We start from the raw sequence: 23,352 nt of genomic DNA, 5'->3' as shown, positions 1-23,352 counted from the left end.
CAGCACTGGGATTACAGGCATGCTCCACGATGCCCAGACTGTGTCACTGGCGCAGCAAGGCGCAGGGGCAGGGCTGGCGTGGCATGTGGCACTGGAGATTGAACCCTGGTCCCTGTGTTTGCCAAAGCAGGCACTTAGTCCACTCAGCTATCTTGCCAGCCTATGTTATTAGACTTAATTTTTTATTTTCCAAAATCCATTTATTTCCTTGCTTGTTTTCTAACTTGCAAGGGAGGCTCCACATGGTTTGGAGGTCCAAGGCCAACCCCGGTGGTGCAGCCCCAAGTGAGTCCTGTCTTGGTGGTACAACATGCTGTGAAATGGGTGTGTATGCATTGGTTTCCAGCATTTCTTTAGGAACAGGCACTATGGTTAGAGTTGAGGCTGAAATTAATTAAGAGGTTTTAAATTCTTTCATTCCCAATATTCACCCCAACATTAACTTGGCACCAAAAGAATGAAGACTTGTCCCTTTCCTGTTGTTTTTTGGTACCAATTGGGTCAGCTGTTCTCTAGTTCCATTGTGTGGCTATGTGTTTAATACACCTCTGTGTATAAAACACCTTCTGTGTTTTAGTAAAATAAAGGCTAAGGTGAGACCTGTTTTTTTTCAGGCTTTCTGTGTCTGCAAATGCTTTTATTCTCTAATTTGACTCATAGTTTTGCTGGGTATAGAATTCACAATTAAGTATCATTTCTACTCCAGAAGTTTGGTTTTTTTTTTTTTGGGGACTGGGGATTGAACTCAGGCCTTTGCGCTTGCCTGGGAAGCGCTTATTCCACTGAGCCGTCTGCCTGGCCCCTTACTCCAGAAGTTTTGAGGGTAATATTCACTGTATTCTAGCTTCAATTTTTATAAAAGGTTTTGTGCCATTCATATCGCAAATCATCTTTGTTGCTGGGTTCTCTCTAAGCCTGATGTTTTGAAGGCCCTGTTCATTATAACTCAAGATGGAGCTTTGTCCGTCTATGGTGGTAGTCCTGGGTGGGTCCTCTATCTGAACACTCTCCTCTTTGGAGTCTGGTACATTTTCCTGTATCCTTTCTTTCAGTTTCCTCTTCTGTGTTTTATCAAAAGCAATAGTAGATTTCCTGGCCTTAGCCTCTAAATTTCTTATCTCCTCCTTTCTCATACTGCATCGTTTTACCTTACTGTTCAATTTGCTGGGAAATTTCCTTTAAACTCTTATTAATTTGTTTTCTGCTTTTATTTTTAATTTCTAGGAGCATTTTCCTTTAAGGTGGATCCTTTGCTTCATGAACTCAGTATCTTTCCTTTTTTCTGAATAGTTGTGGTACCTTTGAAGCATTCTCTCTCTCCTTTGTCTCTGCTTTCACTGTTGCTCTTTATCTGTTTATTGGTGTGGTCTCTCATGTTGGACATCTCTGATGTTTGGGACCCTTCTCTCCCATCAAACTGATGACAAGCTCTGTGCACAGGGCAGGGCTTACAAATGACTGTGTGTGGCTGTAAGACTACTGCATAGATGACCAGAGGGCTTACTTTAGAATCTATGGGATGGAGTTGTTTCTTCAAAGGACCATCATCCAATCTCCAGCCTGGAGTGAGAGGAGGAGGTAAAGCCTGGCCACCTAAGATTTGGAGTTAGCTAGAAAAGGCAATGGCTAGACCCCACTGATGATCACAGTCCATCCCCAACCCTTTCTACCAATGTCCAAACTACCCCTTACCAACATCCAGCCCCATGCGTAGTCTCCTTATGTCCACAGCCTCTCTGCTCCAGTGACTCAAAGAAATATATTTATTGTCCTCTGTGTGAATGGAGAAGTACAGGCTATAGGGTAGACAATGAAGACAACCTGAAGGTTTAGCTGAAGCCTACAAATGGATTTTCAACAAATCCCATTCTTTTCAGTCCCCATTTTATTCATTCTTTGTTCTTTCAATTTCTGATTCTTTTTGCAATCTCTTGAATACTTAAGCTTGACCCACATCCAGTCTATCAGCCCACTACTGTTATTCCATATGCTTTCTGTCTTTGTACCCTCCCTGTTTACAGTTTCCATGCCCACAGAGTCAACCAACTGTAGTGAGAAGTATTGAAAGTGCATCTGTACTGAACATATATAGACTTTTTCTTGGTATTATTTCCTTCACTATAAAGAGCAACAACTATTTGCATATCATTTAAAATCAATTAGGTTTTCTAAGTAATCTCAAGGTGATTTTAAGTATACAGGAGGATTATGTAACTTAAATGCAAACTCTACTCCATTTTAAGGGACTTGAGCATGCACTAATTTTATTATGGCCTGTGTCTGGAATGAATTCTCAGAGAATACTGAGAGAAACTGGATTATGCTTTGGAAATTGTAGCTACATCCTAGTTTTACTGAAAAATAACAACAGAGCTTTTGTCTTTTATTGTCTTTGCTTTTGGGGTGCTTTTAAAAGACAGGAGAAGAAATGTCTTCACACTACCAATTAAAATCTCTAAGTCTCTACTTTGGTTTTTAGTACAACATGGTAAAAAGTTTGGTTTACTGCAAACTCTAAGTTTTCTGCAATGAACATGCATGATTTTGATAATAAGTACACACACACACTTAAATACCAGAGTCCAACAAGGGTGGAGCTCTGGCTCCTGGCATCTTCCTCACTCTTGCTGCACCCTTTAAGTTGAGTTCCCTTGTCATATACACTTCAGCTCCCTGACTCCCGCCTACTTGTCTGGAGTAGCACCCCAGCTGAGGGGCCCCAGCTTTGGGGCTGGCCTATTCATTGAGAAGCTCTGCCAAGCGTGTGGCTCATCTGTATGCAGTGTGGAGCCTCTCATGCAATCCATGTGGTCATGCCTCCAAAGGCACAAAGATTTAGACAAGCATGTGTGTGTTCCCATGGCACCCAAAAGAGGGTGGGCATGAGCAGGAAAATCACTATGACCACTTCCTACCGACATTCCCAGTCTCTTCACTCGGACATGACAGATAGCCTGGACCCTGAATATTCTTGACCTTCATTGGATCTACCATGCCCAAGGGAATCTATAATCCCAGGGGCTAACAGGCACTATTTCAGGAATCCCAAAGCTGCATATAATCACATGCTTCCTGAACCCTCCTGGCCAAGGGACACTGTTATTTGTCTCAGGCAACCCTGTTGTTCTCTTCCTCCTCCTCCAATGCTTTCAGGATTCTGACACTCCTACCTCTACTCCCTCTACCACTCAGGTGGCAGGCTTGATAGCCTACCTACAGTTAGACTGTCCAGGGAATCTTAGGAGACTTGATCCAGCCAATTAAGTCAGGAAATTGTTCTCTAAATTTAACATGTCCATCAATCTCATCCAACATGGCAGCACTAATTTGGTGGACTGAAGCTCTGAGGTTTTTATTTAACCTAGCAGAAACTACATTAGGCTCCCCCACTTCACAGGTTTACTCATTTCTCAATTTGGTTTTATTAAACTCAGCATTGAACAGACCTCATAAAGTAACCTTCTCGACACCCTCCTGCTGGACTCTCCCATCTCCAGCCCGAGCTGCTACCAGGAAGAGCTGCTGAGAGAACAGGCAGAATGCTCTCCTATTGTGTGTCTTGGGGTACCTTGTGACTCCTTGTAAATTTACCTAGCCCCCAACTCTTTCTGAAAATGGATCAGGACAGTGTGCGTGTGTGTGTGTACATAAACCCACATGTGGGAAGATACCTTCTGTTAAAGTAGAATCTACTCAGATCACTTCCTCCACCCTGGGAAACCATCTGTCTTCCCTGATGGACCAGGCCATGCCAAGAGGGGCCCACACATGTATGCACACAGACAGAGTTGCATGTGGAAACTGGGTATCATCTTTAATTAATAATGCCACAGCTCAAGATCCTTTTTGTTGCTGTAGCAGATGGTGATTGTGTGTGTTCCTGAATAGATGAGGGGCCAGCAGAGACTCCTAAGTAGTCTCAGCCAACAATTCTGTTGAGCAGCAGCAGCAGGAAGAGGTTTTTGTAGAGGCACCGAGGCCAGGCACTGCCTTCTGTGGTCTTGAGCCTTCTATCCTCCTGGGCCACCTTCCAACCATTCTGAGGGGGAGGTAAGGCCTGTGCCCGGCCGGATTTAAGGGCTTCTCAGTGAAGTCCAGCCTTCAGTTCCCAGTCCTTGTCACCTCTGACCAGAAGATGTTCTTGGCCAAAACAAACTGCTGGTCAGAAGTGGACAGCCTGGGCCAGCTTGACCCCATGTCACACCGGGGCAGCACCACAATGGTCCAATCCTGGGCAGGGATCCACAGCTCCCGGGCCATTTGATTAGTTCTGTTCAGAGACAATCTGGATGTGAGAACCACTGTGGCCCAGTTCTGTCTTGCGGCCAGCCAGAGAGGGATAGACTTGCTTATGGTGGCCATTGGAAGTCACTTCCAACCTCAACCTAAGCACCTGTCCCTTGCCATCTCTTCTCTCCAATTCCTCACATGCCCAGTAGGTCCACAGCTCAGACTTGACAAAGGGGGCTCAGAGGAAGCCATGAGAGACGTGAGCTGCATTGGATCCACAGCCATGTGTCAACCTGAGGCCAGCCTTCTTCCCCATGGTTAATGCCAGCCAGAGCCCTCTGAAGCCAGATGGGACCCCCATGGGCCAGGCAGTGAATTCCTGGCCTAGCACAGAGGGAGAAAACTGAAGTGGCTCCACTGTCCCATCTCCACTGCTCTGTGCCTTGGGAAGGCACGGACCCCAAGTCTCAGGATGTCTGGATCAGCTGTTGGGGAAGCACCGCTGTCCAGGTGAGGCCTCGGGCCGGAAGCTGTGCTTGTGCAGGGGGCTAGGGTAGTAGGTGGTCGTGTACACATTGGTCTGCTGCAGGGGGTAGAAGTTGGCTCTGTCATCAGGAATCAGGTTATTCTTGTTCAGGGTCTGTGGGATAAAGAAGGAACCAGGTGAGAGGAGAGATGGGAAGAAGACAGGCCAGGGTGAGGAGTCTAGCCAGTCAGTGAAGAGACTCCTGGGTGGATGTAGGCTCCTCCCCCGTTCTGCTGCTTCTTCCTACTGCCCACCCCAGTTATGCCCCCTTAGAGTTAGAACCACTGGAGCCATCACTCTGTTTCTACAAGTGCCCACCTTGAACTCCATAGGGGTGTACTTCTCATTCTTGGGGGTGCCCCCGCCCTTGTAGTGCAGGTGGTTGGGGGTGGCAGGATGGACAAGTGTGGACTCCTGAGACTGGCGCTGGCAGTGCTGGCAGGACAGGTAAACTGCCAAGGTCAGCAGCCCAGAGCCCAGGAAGCAGGAAACGCCTGTGGCCACCAGGTAGATGAGACTAAACCCTGGAGGAGGAGAGATAGGTGATAAGAAAAGGACCACTGTGAGCAGGAGCTTCAGACTGCCTCCCTGGAAAAAGAAACTCCAACAGGAGTTCTAGGACATAAAGAGAGGGATCTGGGACCAAAAGCCTGGGTGGCCTGTCACCAGGGGCCTTTCACTGCACAACATGGGGTTTTGGTTACAGGTGGCAATTAGAGGATCTGCAGGTGGTAACTTTCTTGGGTTTAGACTGATAATGACCCTCAGCTGGAGAACATAGATGGAGCTGCCCAGATCTCCCTGCAGGGAGTATTGAAGCAGTCGGGCCCCCACCAGGCTTGGCCATCTGGAGCAGGAAGTAGGAAGAACCCAGACTATGGGGAGGGGTAGAAGGCCAGCATCATGAGTGGCTCTTTTTACCTCCACAGCTGGTGGCCTCCTCCACACTTGAGGCAGGCAGGATTACTATGAAAAGATAAGGGAAAAAGGTGTTAGGACAGAGTGGAGGGACAGGCTTCCCTCCTGGGCAGGAGTGGTTTGGTCCTCAGTGAGTTAGAGGACTGGACCTGAAGCCCTCACTCCCTCTGCCTCTCTGCAGACCCCTCCTCTATAAAGCCAGGCCCACCCACTAGATGTAGAGTGCCAGAGCCCCATGGGTGCACACCAGACAAGGCATTGCCTCTAATGTCTCATCCTGCACTTCCACTGCAGCCTCAGGACTCAAGCTCTGGAAGGGGAAGGAAGTTGTAAACTAAGAGGGACCAAGGACATACCCGGAATCTCACTGTAGGGGCAGGGGCGGCTCTGGCTGCTGTTGCCAGTACAGGCAGCAGGCCCTGGGACAAGTTCTTCACAGTGCCGGTTGCGGCTCTGGGTTCCATCCTCAACGCATACACCCCACTCAGACCATGGTGACCAGCCTTCTGCAGGATGTGGGTGGGATAAGGTTGAGTGCTCCAGCACCAATCCCTGCTGAGGACCAGAGGCTCCTTGACATTCCCAGTCCCGGCCAAATGCACCCAGTACCTGGGCAGGCCTGCGTGGCGCACAGTGCCTCCTCCGTGTGCAGCCCAAGACAGATATCCTCACCCGGGGAGGGCGCTGGGTTGGTACAGGAACGTGTGCGCTGATAGTGGCCCCCACCGCAGGAGGCTGAACACTGGGACCATGCGGACCAGCAGGACCAAGCACCCCGCACTGCAAACGGTGGGCTTGTATGAGGGGAGGGTCTGCCCGGGCCTCCGTGACCTCAACATCCATCTGGTCCCCTCTCAACAGGCCAGGGACTGTCCCCACTGCTGGGGTAGCAGGGAAAGGTAGGCAACACAGACACACCAGAGGGTGAGAAACCTTCTCCACTTCAATCAAGCCAGTTGTTCAGGGGAGAGGAAAAGGTGGGGTGAGTGAGGAGAGGCCCTATTCCATCCCGGGGCGAAGGCTTCCATAGCCAAAGTTCACCCGCTAGGGTACCTGGGCAAGGCTGCGGGTTGCAGTCCTGGTACTCGGCGGCGTCGCCCACGCAGGGCAGGCCTCCGTTGCGGGGCTCCGGGTTGGTGCAAGTTCTCTTGCGGACGCGGAAGCCCAGCTCGCAGTCCCGGGAACAGGACGACCACGGGCCCCAGGCAGACCAGCCCCCGTTCAGCATGTGCGGGGAGGCGCTGCCGCTGCGCAGGAGCTCCTCCACTAGGGCTGCGGACAGCGGCACTCAGCTGGCAGCCTTCCCAGCCCCGCTCCCCGTCTCCAGCCTACCCCGTCCCCGGGCGTGCGGCGCAGGGCGGGGCTGTACCGTCGGTGTCGCAGGCCCCGGAACCATCGGCCGGACACGTTCGCATCTCAGTCTTCCTCCTGCCAAACTGCAGCCCGTGGGGGTCGGGCAGGGGCGCGCGGCACGTGAAGCGGAAGCGCTGTTCCTGCCGCGCCCCGCCCTGCGTCACGTTCACTGGCAGCCACGGCGTCCACGGCGTGTTTCGCCGCACCTCGGGGCAGCCTTCTGGGTTGCAAGTTTTGTACTCCTTCGGGGTGGGGGTGGGGTGGTTTCAGAGCCGGGTGCCTTCGCCCCGCCCCCCCCCCCGCCCTCTCCCCGCGTTCCCCTTCCTCCCTAGTGCCCCTCACCACACCGCAGCCAGCGCAGGAATTGCCGTTCTCGCAGACCCGACGCCGCGATTGCACTCCGCCCCCGCAGTTGCTGCTGCACTTGCTCCAGGAGCCCCAGGAGCCCCAGAAAATGGGCACCGGGCAAGGCGTGTTTTCGTTACAGAACCTGGGGAGGTGGAAGGGGGTCGTCACCCTGGCGGTCTCAAGAGTGCGCAAGGTCAAGCGTCCCTCGGTCCCTTGGAGAATCCAGGTGCCTTTGTCAGGAGCTCCCCCAGCCGCGCTCACCGCTCCTCTCGGCTCTTGCCTACGCAGATGCGGCCCCCGTGGCGGGGAGCAGGGTTGCTACAGCTTCGCTGGCGGACCTGGAAACCGATTCCACAGGACGTGCTGCACTGTGCCCACGGCGACCATGAAGTCCACGCCCCATTCCTGGTGGAGCAGGAAGGGACACACAGATGTCCCTTTGACCCCTAGCTGCTTATCTCGGTCTGTGTCTGGGCATTGGATTTTGTAAGATTGTCAAGAAGGGACCGGGGAGATAGCTCAGTAGAATACGCGCCTGCCTGACAAGCACAAGGTTCTGAGTTCAATCCCCGCTGGGGGTGGGGGTGGGGAGGGATAAGGTGAGAAGATACCAGCTCCTATCCCAGCAGCTTCAGGCTGACTCACGCGTTTAGCTATTTGCTCATTCCTGCCTCAGAGAGTCTTCTTCCGCATAGCACCCTGTGGTTGGCTAAAGGCCCCTATGCACACGGGCAAGGTGATGCTCAAAGTCCCAGTCCCACTTCAAACTGCAATTCCCTATCCCTTCTTGGCTGCCCAGACCTTGCACACAAACTTGTTTACACTGCTGTCTTCACTGTGCATGCTTCCCTCAAACACTATTCACTCTTGTCCACTCGGACTCCAGTGATCAAATATGGGGTCCACTCGATACTGGTACCCTTAACTTTAAGACTAGAGCCTGGTATGGTGCACACCTGTAATCCCAGCACTTGGGAGGCTGAGGCAAGAGCAGTGACAGAGTTTCAGACCAGCCTGGACTAACAAGTTCAAAGGTCAGCCTGAGCTATGTAGCCAGACCCTGTTTCAAAAACCCAAAATGAAATAAATAAAATAAGATTGATGATTGTATTCATTTTGGGGCTATAGTGAGGATTAAATTAGCAAATACCTATGATAGTTATTTAAGAGCATGGAAAATTATGGATTCGTTGTTGTTTAACCATGACAGGTACTGGGCAGTTGCATGCTCTTTACATCTCAGGTGGACAATATAACCCTCACTTAGGGAAACTCAGAGTGATTAGGTTCCTGGCTAGGTCACACAATCTTGAGTGTGCGATCCAGAGCTGCCCCCCAAGTAGAGGCTAGCAAAGCTTACTGAAGCTTCCTGTTGTGAAAGTGACTGTCACCCATGGCCAGCTTCTTCTTTGTATCAAGAGAATCACTAAGGCAGGAACTTCTCTCCCATTAGTGTGGAAAAAGTCCTGGGGCTCCTGTTTCCTGTCTCAGACATTAGTCTTGTATAGTTCCTAGCACTGGTTTCCAACCCTTTATATAAAACCTGTGTGGGGTTTCTCAGTCTACCTGGCTACCTGATCGTCATTTTGGTTATTTCCATTTGCCCGACTCTCCCTACCCCAGCCAGCCCAGGAAGACATGGGTCAAGCCTGTCCTCACATACCTGGAGCAATTGGCAATGTGGATGGCTGGCCCCTGGCAGTCGAGGCCCCCACAGCGGGGTTGAGGGGAGTTGCAGGATCGGGCCCTGCACATGCAGAGGCCTGAGTTGTCTCCATCTAAGTGTTCGCAAGGCTGCCAAGGTGACCATGGGCCAAAGCCCCCATCCCGTGTCACATTTCGTACCTGCAGATCCACAAGGGGGTGAGGAGGCGCATGAGGCAGGGCAAAGAAGCAGGAGATCCCAGGGGATTGGGGGATGCTGACCACAGAAGGGGACCCAGTCTGCTGGGGGTGGGGTCTGAGGAGGGGTTCTCACAGGACAGGCAGTGATGTTCTGCATCCAGAGGCTCATGTTGGTGCTGTCCTCCAGCGTGCTGCACCGCTGCTGCTTCCCATCCCAGCCACAGTACGGGTCCCGTGCCCCCAGGCAAGCCCTGCCAGAAGGAGATGCTGAAGATTTCAACTCAAAACTACACCAGGATACCCCACTTTGTCCTTTGTCCATTCTCTGGCCCTTCATGATGATAGCTCAGTTCACTGAGCACTTTCTGTGTGTCCAGTGTCATCCTAAGCACCTTGGAAGCATGAATTAATGCAGCACCCAGTGAGGTAGAGAGGAAAGCCAGAGAGTTGACCATGGAATTAAACCCTGCAGATACTGGGCTGCATGCTTGGCAAAGGGGCTGATACCAGCTGGGAGCAGGGCTCAGCAAGGTGCTTGTCTAGCATGCTGGAGGCATGAGGTGCCTGAACCAAATTAAGACTCTCTAGAGACAGGTTGGCTTTTTAAAAATCCCTTGGGTTATTCTAAAGAAAATGTGTTGAGAATTTGAGAATCACTGGAATCTATAACACAACCTTTTCACTGCACAAAGGACAGGGGAGAAGAGGGTTTTGCCAAATTGCATGGATAAGATGGAGTTGGGACCAGACCTATGGTTCCCAAGTATGCCTTGCCCCTTCTTCCGCCTTCCTCTTAGCTTGAGGTTAGTGTAACTTCACACCTGTGTAAAAGTGGGCTCAGTCAAAACACAGTTGAGGGGCACCTGGGGTCCCCATATTTGTGCTTTTTGGACACAGCAGAATCCAGGGCACTGTGGGAAAGAGCTGAGCCCTGGGCAAGGGTTGTATGCAGCTCTTCCTTGCCTGGTCTCAGGCCTGGTCTCTCAGCAGGGGCCAGAAAAGGTAATGGTTCGCACATCCGTGCACACCTGAAACACCTCGAAACGCCTCCACTTGTATTCTAGGGCTGTTTTCTTCTTGTGATTTATTCATGTGATGTATCCTTTACATTTTCTTAAACAGGAAATTGAAATCTGTGCTATTAGGGCCTCAAGGGTGAGAAAAAGAGATCCTTGGGGATTGTGGAGTCAGGACCTGTTGTCCATTGCTAAGATCAAATCCTGAAGCCAGAAAGAGGCTCGCCTGTGCCAACACCCCTGGATCGCATTTGCCAGAGAGGGTCTGGAGAACTCTGACCAAAATCAGAGATTAGAAAACTAAAAAAGGTGTTACTGGACTGCAAAGAACACAGGAGGACAGGTGGGAGATTCCACACCATTATGTGAGTTTGCACAGAGATTTCCATGGCCAAAGGGATCAAGGATGCTACAAGCTAAAGGGTTACACAAAAGAGCCAGGGGTTGCAGCTTTGGATGTGTTTAGGATGGGGCTTTTCTGTTGTCTTGAAGCTGCAGGAACAGCTATGTGTCCTGTCAGGTGAGTTCTTTATTTTCACTAGGTCATGTGAGGCTCCAGAAGACAAAAGAGGTGATGTAAAGGACTCTACAAAAAGGAAGGCAAAGAGGCTGAAGAAGAGAATGTCATCCCCTGCTCCTGGCTGACACATGACCAAGCCCTCCCTGGACTGCCAGTGAACACCCTGTGGTCCACCTGGTAATCTAGGCCACTCATCTGTTGCTCCAGATGTTTCCCTTTGTTTGCTCAAGAACAGTTTGTGTAAGTGGTCTGATCTAAAGGTGCCCATATGTTTCTCTGGAACCAGTGATATGATACAAAGGTGTTTTATTGGCAGTTTATCTATCAAACTGGACACCATGGGACTCAGACAACCCATGTGCATGAGGAGTCCCAACAGCCTCCAGTTGTACCAGTGTGATCTCAGGAAAGCTCATGCCTGAGTTTATGTTTCTCAGTCTCCAGGAAGGAGTATCAACAGTGAGGGGCAGCTAAGGTGGCACTTTAGAAGCAACATAAAGTAATGGGTCAAAATAAGTGCTAGCCATGACGTATGATCAGTAATAATTGCACATAAGTTCTGTCAAAAACAAATGTCTTTCAGGGGAGAAATGGTTAAGGGCAGAAAAATCTGAATTGGCTTATGTAAGACAAAAGCAGAAGATCCTGGAGGAGTCCAGCCTGTCTCATGCTACTTCTTCCTTTAGGTCCCTTTGGAATCCTAGAGCAGTAATTCCAGAAAATGGGAGGCTCCTGGGTGTCTTTTAAATGCTTATGCAAACAGAACAAAGAACCTGCCTGAATCTGGGCCTTGTGGGTGGGAAGAGGTGCAGGCACTGGAGTCTTAAACACTCCCAGGTGATTCCAAAAAATAGCAATGGTTGAGGACTGTTATTCCAGGCCACATTTGCCAGGGCCCTGAGCCAATGAATGAAGTGTCCCGTGTCTCTGATCTCCGACAGAATGGGGAAGGAGGGACAAAAACTGCAGAATAGACACTTCCCCTCCCCAGGCCCTATTAGTTCTCCTGTCTCTGTTACGTCACAGGGAAGAAAGAGGTGATCAGATTCTCCGCAGACAGCCTGTTTTGCCCTCACCTGGCTCTGGCAGACCAAGCGGGCCTTTGAGGCTCTCTGGAGCTGTTTCCTTGAGAATAACCAAAGAATTCCCTCCCCTTAGCTTGGGTGGATCTACGCTCACTGCTTTGGGCCAAAGTCTACACAATGGGAAATGTGCTTAAGGAAATGAAAGCCCCAAGTGGAGTTAAAATGCTGTAGAAAGGGGAAGCAATTTAGAGTTCTTTTCATAAAAGGAGCCACCGGGCCAATAGCATGTCATCACATCCTGTTTTACTGCGCTGTCTCAAGCAGCCATGGCAAAAGGAAACAGGTTCATTCTGTGGGCTTGCAAGCTTGACAGAGATGGATGGTGGACTTGGCAGCAAGCAGATGCCAGCTCTGCACAGCTTGCGCTCACACGGGAGCTGTCCAGCGTAGATAGCTTGTCCCAGCAGCTTTGTGAGCAAGTGGCCATTACTTAAGATGCCAGAGGACTGGGGCCTGGTCAGGCGAAGCCTTGGTCCATTGTATTTCCCTGGACTCCAGGGGACTGTGGGTAAACTGTGGTAAAGAGCAGAATGGAAGGTCTGCCAGAGGGAGGGGTTGGTTTGGTCATTAAAAATTTATTTTAAAAGACCCCTGGTCCTCTCTGTGCAGGCCAGAGTCTTATCTGTGCCCTGTGACTCTGAGATTTGTCCTAGTGAAGGGTAGATAGAGACAAACCCTGGGTTCTGGGCTGAGGAGGGAAGGATCTTCTGCCCATCTTCTGCCAGCTTTGGAAGGAACAGGAAATAGACATGAAATGCCTGTCTTAGGATACAGTAAAAGCTTGTGACATGCACCCTGTGAGAGTACAGATTCTGATTACTGTGATTGGCCATGGGCTCCTGGACACTTGACATGCACAGCTGGTAGCTGCATGTACTTGCAATAACGTGACTCTACATTTCACAGTTTTGAATCCACCTATCACTTTCTGGCAGGATTTGTTCTTCAAACTCAGGGAACCACATAGGGGGAAGGCATCAGACACCAAGCTGTCCCTCTGCAGCCTTGCTCCAGGAAGGCAGGGATTGGGCCTGTACCCAACCTCCCCATCTGCTCTGAGGAACTGTGTGAGTGGGAAATGGCCCGATACATTTCCTTGCTCTGTTCCCCTGCAGATCCCAGGACTTCACATGTGGGATACAGCCACACCAGCTCACCAGGGACATCTACCTGCCCCAACAATGCTGCTTGCCACTGTCTGATCATTCCTTGTAAAACACTTTTCTATACACCTGAAACTCCACTACCTACCCCCAGACCATTTCAGTGCCTGAAACCACAGGTCAAAATCCAAATCCAAACCTGTCATTCTTATCCACCTCTCTAGCACCATCCTTTTGGCAGGCTACATAATCAGTCAGCAAAAAGATTGGTCCTGTGCCACATTGTGCCCTGGGTTGGGGTAAGGACTCTATGGTGGTGGAGTGTAAAGAATCCTAGGACACTGATTTTTCCTTTATGGATTTACAGCCTTTTGGAAAACAAAGCATATGTGAAAAAATTATTAACAACCCAAGTTTCCAAGGAGCACAGGAGAGATGAGGGCAATGCTGTCAGCAGGTAGTCTGTGACTCATTGGCAATCATTGCTGTCTGTTTTCAGTATTTCAGATTTTGGGACTGTCCCCAGGAGACTTAGATACTTACTTACAAATGCAATTAAGAAATTCAAAACAAAAAGATACTGGCCACTACTTAGGCTTCACTGGACTAGAAACTGTGAATACCATCCCAATCCTTACAACTCTGCCTAAATCCAAGGTCATTAGCTCCATCTAATCCCTTCCCATTTGCCAAGTAAGAGAACCAAAGTTCAAACAGGGTAACTTGCTCAAGACAATGCAGTTAGTGGAGGATGGACAGAGATGGATCCCCATCCTTTCCACTCTACCCCTTCTGGCTCCCCACATGGCAGCCACAGTCTGGGGTTTCTTTCTCTGAGATAATGAGAGCTTGGACCACAGTGTGCTGTTTTGCTGACAGAGCCACGTGGCAGGATGAGGGGAGCATCTGCACACTGTCCTCCCCTCCTTGCTGGTCGTGCCATGACCAACATCTCCTCCCAGCCCTGTAGACCTCTGTCCAGCCAGCACAAGCACCGGGGCTGGAGAACAACCCTGGGCAGCATGGATACAATTTGCTTCCCAAATTTCAAGGACAGATGGCACACCAGGAGGACTCTCCAGTCCAGGGGCCACACAAGTCCATGAGGCTGTGGCAAGGACAGATTCAGATGATTGTGAAAACGAGGAAGTGCAACCTACGCAGCTTCTAGCACTAGGATTTTTGGCATCCATTTCCACTGTCCCCCTTAAGTGCTGGTGTCATTGTGGCCCATTTTGTGACTCCACCTAGAGACCATAACTCAGAAGAGTGGGAGCCAGTGCGACTCCCCAGGAGGCTCCTCAGCTCACCCTTTCCCCCCTCCACACCAGCCAGCTCTACCTTCCTCTTCTAAGGAAGGAGGTGGGGCAAAGACTGAAGCTGACCCTGACCATCAGTTCATCCTCCATCGTCTCTTCTCCGGAAGAGCCTCAATTTCAAAGATAAGGGCCTTTCCTTGAACTGAAGAGTCCCGGGTTGAGAGTAAATAGAGCATGTTAGAGAGGGCTGGCAGTCCTAACTGTGGGGCTGCCCACAGGGATAACCACAGCCATGAGGTCTGCTGGACATATGATTCTCCCAGACAGTGATAAGTGCTTGATGCGGCAAGATATTTCACCGGCAGGCAACCAGGTTTCAGAGAGGTTAAGGGATTTGTCCAGAGGCACACACCAGGTACTGCAGAAGCGTGACCCAGGTGGAAGTGGAGTGGAAGCCTGGGCACCACCCCACCCCCACCCTCCCTGCTCCGCCCCGCCCCGCCCCTGGCTCCACCCCCTTACCCCCGGCTGCGGTAGGTGGCGCAGCGCTCCAGAGGGACACGCAGGACACCGTCGCTCAGCCCCACGAAGAGCGCGCGTGAGCTGTGCAGGATGCGCAGGCTGCGCAGGGGCTCACGGCGCCCGGGCGGTAGCACGTGCAGCTCCTCCAGGTAGCAGCCATGGAGGCTGCGGCTAGCGGTGGACAGGGCCTTCAGGATGGTGCCAGATTCTGGGGGTGTAGACAAAGGGGGCCGTGAAGTTGCAAAACTCGCAGCCCCACCCCACCTCCCACCTCCAAAGTTGCAGCCGCGGTGGGGTGGAGCCGGCTCACCTGTGCCGATATAGAGCACATGGTAGAGCGTGTCCTTCGCCTGCACTAGGTCCACCACGAGGTGTGAGAAGCGTACGCTGTCCTGGGTGACACAAGGCTCTGGGGTCACGGGCTGTACTGCCTCGCTCATCAGGAAGAGCCGCTGTGCGTCCTGCAGGCTGCGCTCTGTGAGGTTCTCATTAGGGCCAGTCTCCGGCAAGGTACGGCACTGCAACGTAACAGGGTCAGGGCGCTCAGCCCTCATCCCCACTGGGCAGGTGTAATCTCCTCCACCCCTTCCTCATTATACTCTTGGGAGACTAGGGCAGATGGTAATTCTCCAACAACGCCTGCCCCCAGTGTCCCTGCTGAGCCCCTGAACCTTTTCCACAGAAGATTGCCTCTTTGGAGCAAAGAGAAAAATGAGGCTGGAGAGGTGGGGAGAGTGGACTTGGGGGCCAGAGAGCTGCAGAAAGCAAGGCGGCCTAGGATATAGCAGGCCCATCATTAGACTGGGTTTACACTGTGTCATGGGTGCCCCTCCCCCACGTCAGGCCAAGTGTTTTTCCTTGCCTGTATCTCTCCTGGCTCAAAATGTTTCTGCCTTTTAACCCGAAACTGGAAGGCGGCTACCTTTTATTTAACATCTGCTGCGTGATGCGCATATTAATCTTTGCATTATCTATGAAGCTATCTGTAATGGTGTTATCCTAACTCCAGATGAGAAAAAAGACACTCAAGGAGACTGGGTGACTTGCCCAAGGTCACACAGAGACAGGCAAGATCTGGGTCAGGATAGCTGGACTGCAGCGCCAGACCACAACTGGGGTAGGAAGTTGGACGTGAAACTCAACAATTAGCAGCTCCATCTTCAGTCTTGTTCTTTCCACCTCTTCCTCACAAGCCCTGCCTACTTCTACCTCTCGGAGACCCTCCAGTCATTAGTACCCATCCTGGGAACACTAGAGCAAACTCCAGCTAAAATTCCCAATTTCTAGCAGAATCTGTTTGTGTAAAGCTTTCCTATTCCCCTACCCTGTGGAGAGCTGGGACCTGCCTCCCAGCCTTCCTGGAGGTGTGGGGTCACATTCAGAGCAAGCTCTGAGCAGTCTTCCTTTATCTCTTTCCCCTTCCCTCTCACAGCCCAATAGAGGTGGCTGTTCTTAGGAAACTACCCCAGACCACAAAGGTGAGTGTGAGCCAGCAAGACTAGCGCTGCTTTTGGCCTGGGCTAGCCAGATAGGAATCAGTTGTGGTTGACAGTGGGGGAGGGGCAGGGAGAAATTGTACCTGGAAATTGGGAATGGGATTGGTGATAGGGAGCCAGGCAGCCCTGGGGTTCTCCTGGTAACGGAAGGGGCCATTGAAAGCCTGGGAGATGGCACTGAGGTTGAAGGCGCAGACGGCAGAAGCGGCGATGCTGTTTCTGAAAGGCAGGAGAGGGCAGGATGCTGCTGTCCCTGTGGGTCCCACACCCTCCTCTGATGTCCCACAATCACACCCAGTCTCCCAGTTTTTGGAAGCTTGTAGGATGAGACAGGTGCCCTGCACCCCCTATCCCAGGGGTGTCACAAAGCAAGGAGATCAGCTGACTAGGAGCACTGACAGGTCCAGTCACTTCCCAGCACCCTCTGTTCTCCCAGAGGTGGAGAAGAGTCAGTGGCTTGTAGACGTGTTAGGCCCATAGTGCGAAATATGTTTTTTGTTATAACTTGGTACAGTACCCACATATCCATATTAAAGATTCATCCAACAATACTTACCCAGACTAAATACATTCTTCCCATATTTTCATTGCACCCTATTGATTTATTGATTAAACAGCTGGTTACCAAACCACTGGTTTATGCTGCAGCCTCACAACTCCCTGAGCCAGATGACATGTAAGTCCCTTTCAGTCTCAGAATCACAGGGCCCCATGGGTTGCTCTCCCAGATGAGTCCTTTTTCCTCCTTTGCCTGCTCCCTCCCCTTTGTAGACCCTGGATGCTGCACATCCTTCTGGTCTCCTTGCAGCTTCATTAGGCTTCTTGTCTGTTCTGCACACAGCAGTCTTAGTGAGCACTTTAGAACACACAACCACTGGCCTGCCTCAGACCCTTCTCCTTGCCCTTGGGATAAAGATCACCCCTTTTGGCGCTCTGCAGGACACACCCTGCCTACCCCTTTGAACCTCCTGCCTCAGTTTTCTGCTTAGTTCCTGAAGCATCGCTTCCCACATGTTATTTCTTGGGGTTGGAATGACTTCCTACAGGAAGCCTTCCCTGGCTACAGCCCTCTGCACTACTAAACACTTTGCACACTGTTTCCCCCGCTCTGTAGCCCAATGTCACTAATGCAGTTGGTTGGTAGTATTCCTTCTTGGTTGAGAATGTAAGCTTCTTGTGGGCAGAACTATGACTGCTTTTCCTTGCTGGGCGCAGCCCCCACCAACATAAGCAACTGGTGTGCAAGAGGAGTGCAGTAAACACATTAAGTGTGATCCCCACTGATGCTGTTGTTTTCTCTTGTGGCCTACTGACTGCTCTTGCCCTCGGCTCTTGGCCACCCACCCTCCAGGGCTGAGCGCTGGCCCGCTGGCTTTCAGCTGGTGGCTTGTGCAAATGACGTAAGTCTGTCTCCCTAGCTGCAGCCTCTTCCCTCCTGCTTCCTGGCCTTCCTCTCATCCCTGCCCATCCCCTCAGACTGTCCTTTTCAGAACAAGCCTGGCCCCTGGGTCCATAGGCAAGCAGATACCACGCTGGGGCCCACAGGTTTCTGACATCCTTACAAGAGCCCTGCACAGCATCCTGTTCAGCAAAACCTTGCTCAGTCTGTGGTGCCCATTCATCACTCTCCACAAGAAAATCACCTGATTTGTTAGCCTCTACCCAGAGCAGGCGGTGGGAGGAGGGTCTCATGCTCTCCAGGAAGGTCACCCTTCCTCACACCTAGGAAACAAAAGGGGCTCTGAATTCCAGCCTGGGATTTTCAGTGCAGTCTAGATGGGAGGTGGTGCAGCATTGCCAGAACCCTCTGCTGGCTGCATTTAGCAGCATCATGGCATCCAGGGCTTGGAAGGGAGTGTTCTCTGCTGAGCTGCCCAGGGCTGCCCCCTCCCACCTCATCCAAAACAGGCTTCTTCACTTGCACCCCCATCTCACTCTCCCTGATGGACAAAATCCAGCTGCTGTTCCTTCCTGCACATCTGGCCCAGGCTTGCCCTCCCCAGCAACCCAGCACAGGTGCTCACCACTCCACAGGCAATAAGCCACCATGTCTTTGGGTGCCCTAGGCCAGAAGGCACATAGCCCTCACGCTAGAGATGAAGGAACAAGGGCACCCAGAGGGGCCTGCCTGAGCCCAGAAGACTGCAAGGCCAGACCACAGCAAGTCCTGAGCACGGCGGGAGAGTGGCAGCAGAGGGCAGGGACTCACACATTGGTGGTGAAGACTCCATAGATGAGGTCCTGCTCAGGCAGGTGGAAGGCACTCTGCAGTTCGTTGTAGTAGAAGGGAACCTCACCCGGGCGGGAGCAGTTAAGCCGGGCCTTCATGAATGTGGTCCATGTGTCCTCCAGCAGGAAGCGGCCCCCCACATCGTTCTTGCACACGCGGGCTACCCGGGAGTATACGGTGCGCCCACAGTCATGCTCCACTGCGTTCTCCCGCAGGAAGAAGTACGCAAACAGCCCGATGTCATAGGCTGCCACGAAGTTTGGCTCTGGAGGACAGAAGAAGGGTGGGACCAGTCAGGCCAGCAGAGGAGAACTGTGCAAAGTCAGTGGGATTTAACTAATTCAGTGAGCTTCACATGTGTTATTGAATACTCACAGGGCACCAGGCACTGTCATAGAAGTCTCTATAAATATTGCATTTAATCTTCAAAACAAACTACAGGCAAGCCCTAGGCCTCAGAGACTGTACAGTTAAGAGAGAAATTGGGATTCAACCCCAAAGGGCAGGAAAGTCATACCATGCTCATTCTAACATCTTCTTTCCTACTACCACATTTCCTAACCAAATTCCTACCAACCCTCTCTCCCTGAGCGCCTACCCTCCCTCTGTCCTGGGTCCCCAGGACATCTATGGTTCCATCTGGGCCTCTCTCTTCTAATCTCTGAGCAAAAACGTGCCCTGCCATGGGCACCTCCCTTGGTGAGGAGCCACGGCCCCATGGAGAGGCAGGGAGGAGGGCCCACAGAGGTCCGTCCTGAGGCAGCGCAGCCCAGACCGGGATGCCTTACCATTGAGCCACTTGGAGTTATACTGGGCAGTGCGAAGTGGTGGCCCACTGCCCAAGCTGCGGTAGATGGCAGGGTCCCGCCCAGAGAAGTCGATCACCGTGGCTGCATAGAGCTCCCCCTGGGAGGAGATGACAGCTGTGGAGTTGTGGCGTGGGTCATAGGGGCAGCGGGCCACACCGTTGATCTTCTCAATAGTTCTGCTGAGGTTCCCCGCCTGGGGACAATGGGAGAAGGGAACACTTCCCTAAGGCCCTGCAGCTGCTTGCTCTTTCCTCCCCAGAGTTCTGTTTCCTCCTCAGCCCCTGCTTTCTGGGGGCCTCTCCCCTGTCCAACCCCCAGCCCCTCTGTGGGGGTGCCATCATGTGGGTGAGTTCCTGCCCGAAAGTCTATCAGGCGAGCCCTCCAGGCCAGGCTGATCAATAACGTACAGAAGGGCCAGATAAATTTGAACTCCAGATGGAGAACGCATAGTTTTTACTTACAAGTTTGTCCCAAATAATGCACTGGGCACGGTTATGCTAAGGCATCACTTGTTATCCTAAATTTCAAACCTAAGCACCCCTTTATGCTTTGGGTTTGGGTTTGGTTTTCTTTGTTCTATTTGGCAGTCCCACTCCAAGGCTTTCCATGTGTGCAAAAGACCTTCTGTTGCACTCCTTCCGGTCCCCCACCTGTCTGCTGGAGCACACAGGGGAAAAGGCATTGGTGCCACACATGAACACCTTCTGGCCCGCGACGATCAGGACCCGCACGTAGTTCTGGCATTCCTCCTGAGGCAAGAGGGGGAACAACAGGCCAAGGCTATGGGTGATGCTGGGTCTTCTCACACCACCGCATCACCAATGCCAGGAAATGTCCTACCACCTCCTCCCTCCCAGCTCTGGTCACGTGCCATCCAACTTGTTTCTGTGTACATTCTGTTCTCTGTCACCTACTTGCAGAGCCCTGCTCATCCAGGCCAGACCTTGGGACAGGCAATGTTACGTTCATGCCGTGTCCCTCCATGGCACAGCCACCAATTTCCTGCCAGCTCCAAAGAAAGCCCCTGGGGCCACCTAGACCACGTACCTCAGTCTTCCCTTTGCTCTGGCAGGAGCGGCGTGTGTCCTCATTGGAGGCCCACTCTGTGGCCTGTGGGAGAACATGGACATCATAGGGTTCACTCCTTGCCATTCCTTACCAGGCAGGAAGCAGCCCGAGTCGGGAGTAGACAGGAAACGAGGAAAGGGTCATGGCAGGCTGCAGGGTGAGGGCTCTTCTCACCACATCCAAGGGACCTGGGAGGGCCACCAGATCTCCTTACTCATGGGCCTGAACAAGTGGACATTCGCTCAGCTCACCACCTTTCCTGCCAGTGTAGAGCCAGGAGCCCTGGAGCACCAGCTTCTGTGGGCTCCATCATCTGCATGTGGCTGACCTAGAACTTCCCCAGGTCAGCCAGGTAGCTACAAGGGACCATGGCTGACTGTCCACACCACCCCAACCCCAGAGTGGGAAGGGGAAAATGTGCCTCCACCACAAGCCAAGTTCTCTGTGCAGCCCTCTGGAAAGGCTAGGCCAGGGAGGGTCCATTTCCCCTTTGTAAGCCTGCAAAGTTTCCCTCCCCTAACTACAAAGGAACCTGAGGTTTTAAGCAACTAAGGTTGTACAGCTGATATGTGGTACAGCAGGGACAGGAACCCCCACTCCACTGATGCCAACAGCTGAGCATGACTTTCCTTTTACCCTACTGTCTCCTGGAACCAGGACTTCTTTCATGAATTTTCTTCCCCACCCCAGGCTGTCTACAGTACCCTTCTTATCACCCTTCTGGAATCCTTCACACCTGAGTGTCATGTAAGGTGTTTGGGGACACAGCTTCCGTGTGCCAACGGCATTAGGAGTGCATGCATCTCCACCCAGCATCCCCCCTATCTCTTCTCTACAAGTGGCAGCTGAGAGGAAGAGTGATCATCCCATCATCCAGGCAAGGCATCAGCTCTGGTGGGCTCATTGTGCATTTCTGGGGCCGACACATAAAGATGAACTGCAACCAGTCCTGGGGGAGAGAGATCCTGAGCAAGCAGCTCTCCCATCAAAACTGAGAAAGCCCACCCACTTTTAATGTCTAACAAAGCTGCTTCTAGCCATAAAATTGCTGCCTGCAGTGCTGTGGGAGAGGAGCCAGGGACACAGAGAGTCTTGGCTGCTCTCAGCTTTCCAGGCTGGGCCACCCACACCTGGAGATGGCTGTTCTGGGGCAGAGTGAGACTGCCTCCTGCAGACCCTGGGTTCGAGAGCTGGATTCATCTGGACAGAAACAGCTGAGCATGGTCAGACTCAGCTCTCAGGCTAAGCCTGGTAAGAGAAAAGAGAGAAGTGGTAGAACATTTGGGTTCCATGGGAAAAAAGAGAGTATGTCCCACAAACGCTGCAGATGTCCACCCAGTAGCTCCAGAAAGTGAGTGGGCTGTATGGGCAAAGGGCCTTGTTGGGACCAAGGGCTCTCTGCATACAGGGCTGCACTGCCTCTTTCTCAGGGGTGGGAGCCCGTCAGGGATGTCAGATGTGCACAGTGAAGAAAAGTTAGTCACACTGAGCTCAATGGTGGGACACTCACTGTGTCAAGAACTTGGCATTTTCTTTGATTTCCACAACAGTCAATGAAACTCTCTTATGCTAAACTTAAAGGGGAGAAAATTAAGCCTACCTAGGCTGAGCAACTTGCCCCAGGCTAGGCCATCAATAAACAACTACCCAATGGCACAAATCCAGACAACTGACCCCAGAGCTGAATGAGCTCTTTCGCTGCATCCAGGAGACTCTCCTGGTAAATAGATTTCCTGAATCAAAAGGTAGACCATATGGCCTGACAAGGATGTGCATATTTGTGATAATAGCACAGAATGAGGGGCCAGGGAGACGGCTCAGTGGAATAAGCGCTTCCCTGGCAAGCACAAGGGCCTGAGTTCAATCCCCAGTTCTGAAAAAAGAAAAAAAAAAAAAAAGCACAGCATGGGATCTTTGGAGCTATTTTATTTGAAAAAATATTTTTATCAAGGTACTGATACAGAGAGCTTTTAAAAAATGAATTTATTTATTTATTTATTGGTGGAACTGGGAATTGAACTCAGGCCCTTGTGCTTGCCAGGGAAGCGCTTATTCCACTGAGACATCTCCCCGGTCCCCAAAAAAATTATTAAGTAAAACCTAAGCAATCTGCTCTTCCTATTCTTAAACCTTTTTTCCTCACAACCATTTTCAACTCTTTTAGCTGTTTCTGTGTTTTTGTTTTAAAATGAGTTGCTCAAAAGCAGGTATCAATTTTAGATTTCTTATTTTAATGCTATGACAAAGGGAGTTTCCCCACCTACCTATCCCATCACCACATCCCAAAGACACGTGTATCTTCCTTCTTCCCATCCTCCTGTTACTATTTCATAGTTTAGTTAAAATCAACATCAGTATTCATATTATTGTAAATATGTAAAAACTAGTACCGGTTAGTAACCCTGACTAGTAAATGTCAGCCATCTCAAAATATGCCAAATTGGTAATTTGGAATCAATTATTTCAAGCTGATGTCGCCTGAGGAACTGGAACCTTAGAAAAGCTCATTTAGCCCAATTTTTCTAAAATCAGCAAGCTATAAAGATTCTTTTAGGAAAGGTGTCTTCTCATATCAGTCTTACAGAAAGTGGTCTTTTTTTTTTTTCAGACCAGGGATTGAACTCAGGACCCTGTGCTTGCCAGGCAGATGCTTATTCTACTGAGCTATCTCTCCGGCCCAGAAACTGGTAATTGGGTTGTCAGGAACCTGAATAAATTAATTCACTGGAGTACATCTTATCTTCCACTAACTTTTGCACTGTCCTACCACAGCGTATCTTTTGGTGACATCTTTACTACTATGGTTCAGAGGTCAATCAGTTCCACCATTCTTTCATTGTTCTTCGTCTAAAAAGCATAAATGTATCTTGCTTTGGTCATTTCTTTGGACCACATTGTCATGTGGAGCGCTCCAGGTACATGCAAAATTACTGCTTTGCTTTTGTTAAGCAGCTTTGCATTAATGTGGTTTCTAGTTCCAGCCAAAGAACCCAGGAACAGTAGAGAGGCTCTCTCTCTCTCTCT

General features: G+C 51.1%; 1 protein-coding gene across 2 annotated transcripts in view; it reads right to left on the bottom strand.

Moving 5' to 3' along the window:
• Nucleotides 1-3,808: 3,808 nt before the first annotated feature.
• The window catches only part of Sema5b (semaphorin 5B), a 113,760-nt gene continuing 94,216 nt past the window's right edge, over nt 3,809-23,352 (bottom strand). Inside the window, exons 5-22 of one of the 2 annotated variants that reach the window (XM_004642185.2) lie at nt 20,308-20,370; nt 19,911-20,009; nt 19,240-19,453; nt 18,431-18,716; nt 16,305-16,440; nt 15,036-15,243; nt 14,726-14,933; nt 9,354-9,471; nt 9,039-9,220; nt 7,637-7,780; nt 7,370-7,517; nt 7,044-7,269; nt 6,728-6,946; nt 6,284-6,454; nt 6,031-6,180; nt 5,678-5,722; nt 5,075-5,280; nt 3,809-4,870 (exon numbers count right to left, since the gene is read on the bottom strand). In XM_004642185.2, the coding sequence (XP_004642242.1) occupies nt 4,712-4,870; nt 5,075-5,280; nt 5,678-5,722; nt 6,031-6,180; nt 6,284-6,454; nt 6,728-6,946; nt 7,044-7,269; nt 7,370-7,517; nt 7,637-7,780; nt 9,039-9,220; nt 9,354-9,471; nt 14,726-14,933; nt 15,036-15,243; nt 16,305-16,440; nt 18,431-18,716; nt 19,240-19,453; nt 19,911-20,009; nt 20,308-20,370 (2,982 nt within the window). In that variant the 3' untranslated portion in view covers nt 3,809-4,711. The remainder of the gene's footprint in view (nt 4,871-5,074; nt 5,281-5,677; nt 5,723-6,030; nt 6,181-6,283; nt 6,455-6,727; nt 6,947-7,043; nt 7,270-7,369; nt 7,518-7,636; nt 7,781-9,038; nt 9,221-9,353; nt 9,472-14,725; nt 14,934-15,035; nt 15,244-16,304; nt 16,441-18,430; nt 18,717-19,239; nt 19,454-19,910; nt 20,010-20,307; nt 20,371-23,352) is intronic. The other variant, XM_023702272.1, reaches the window with a different exon arrangement.

Source organism: Octodon degus, unplaced genomic scaffold (assembly GCF_000260255.1).
Source record: "Octodon degus isolate 3935 unplaced genomic scaffold, OctDeg1.0 scaffold00147, whole genome shotgun sequence".
NCBI lineage: Eukaryota > Metazoa > Chordata > Mammalia > Rodentia > Octodontidae > Octodon > Octodon degus.
The sequence above is the reverse complement of the archived record's forward strand: the minus strand, read 5'-3'. Positions and strand labels throughout refer to the sequence as shown.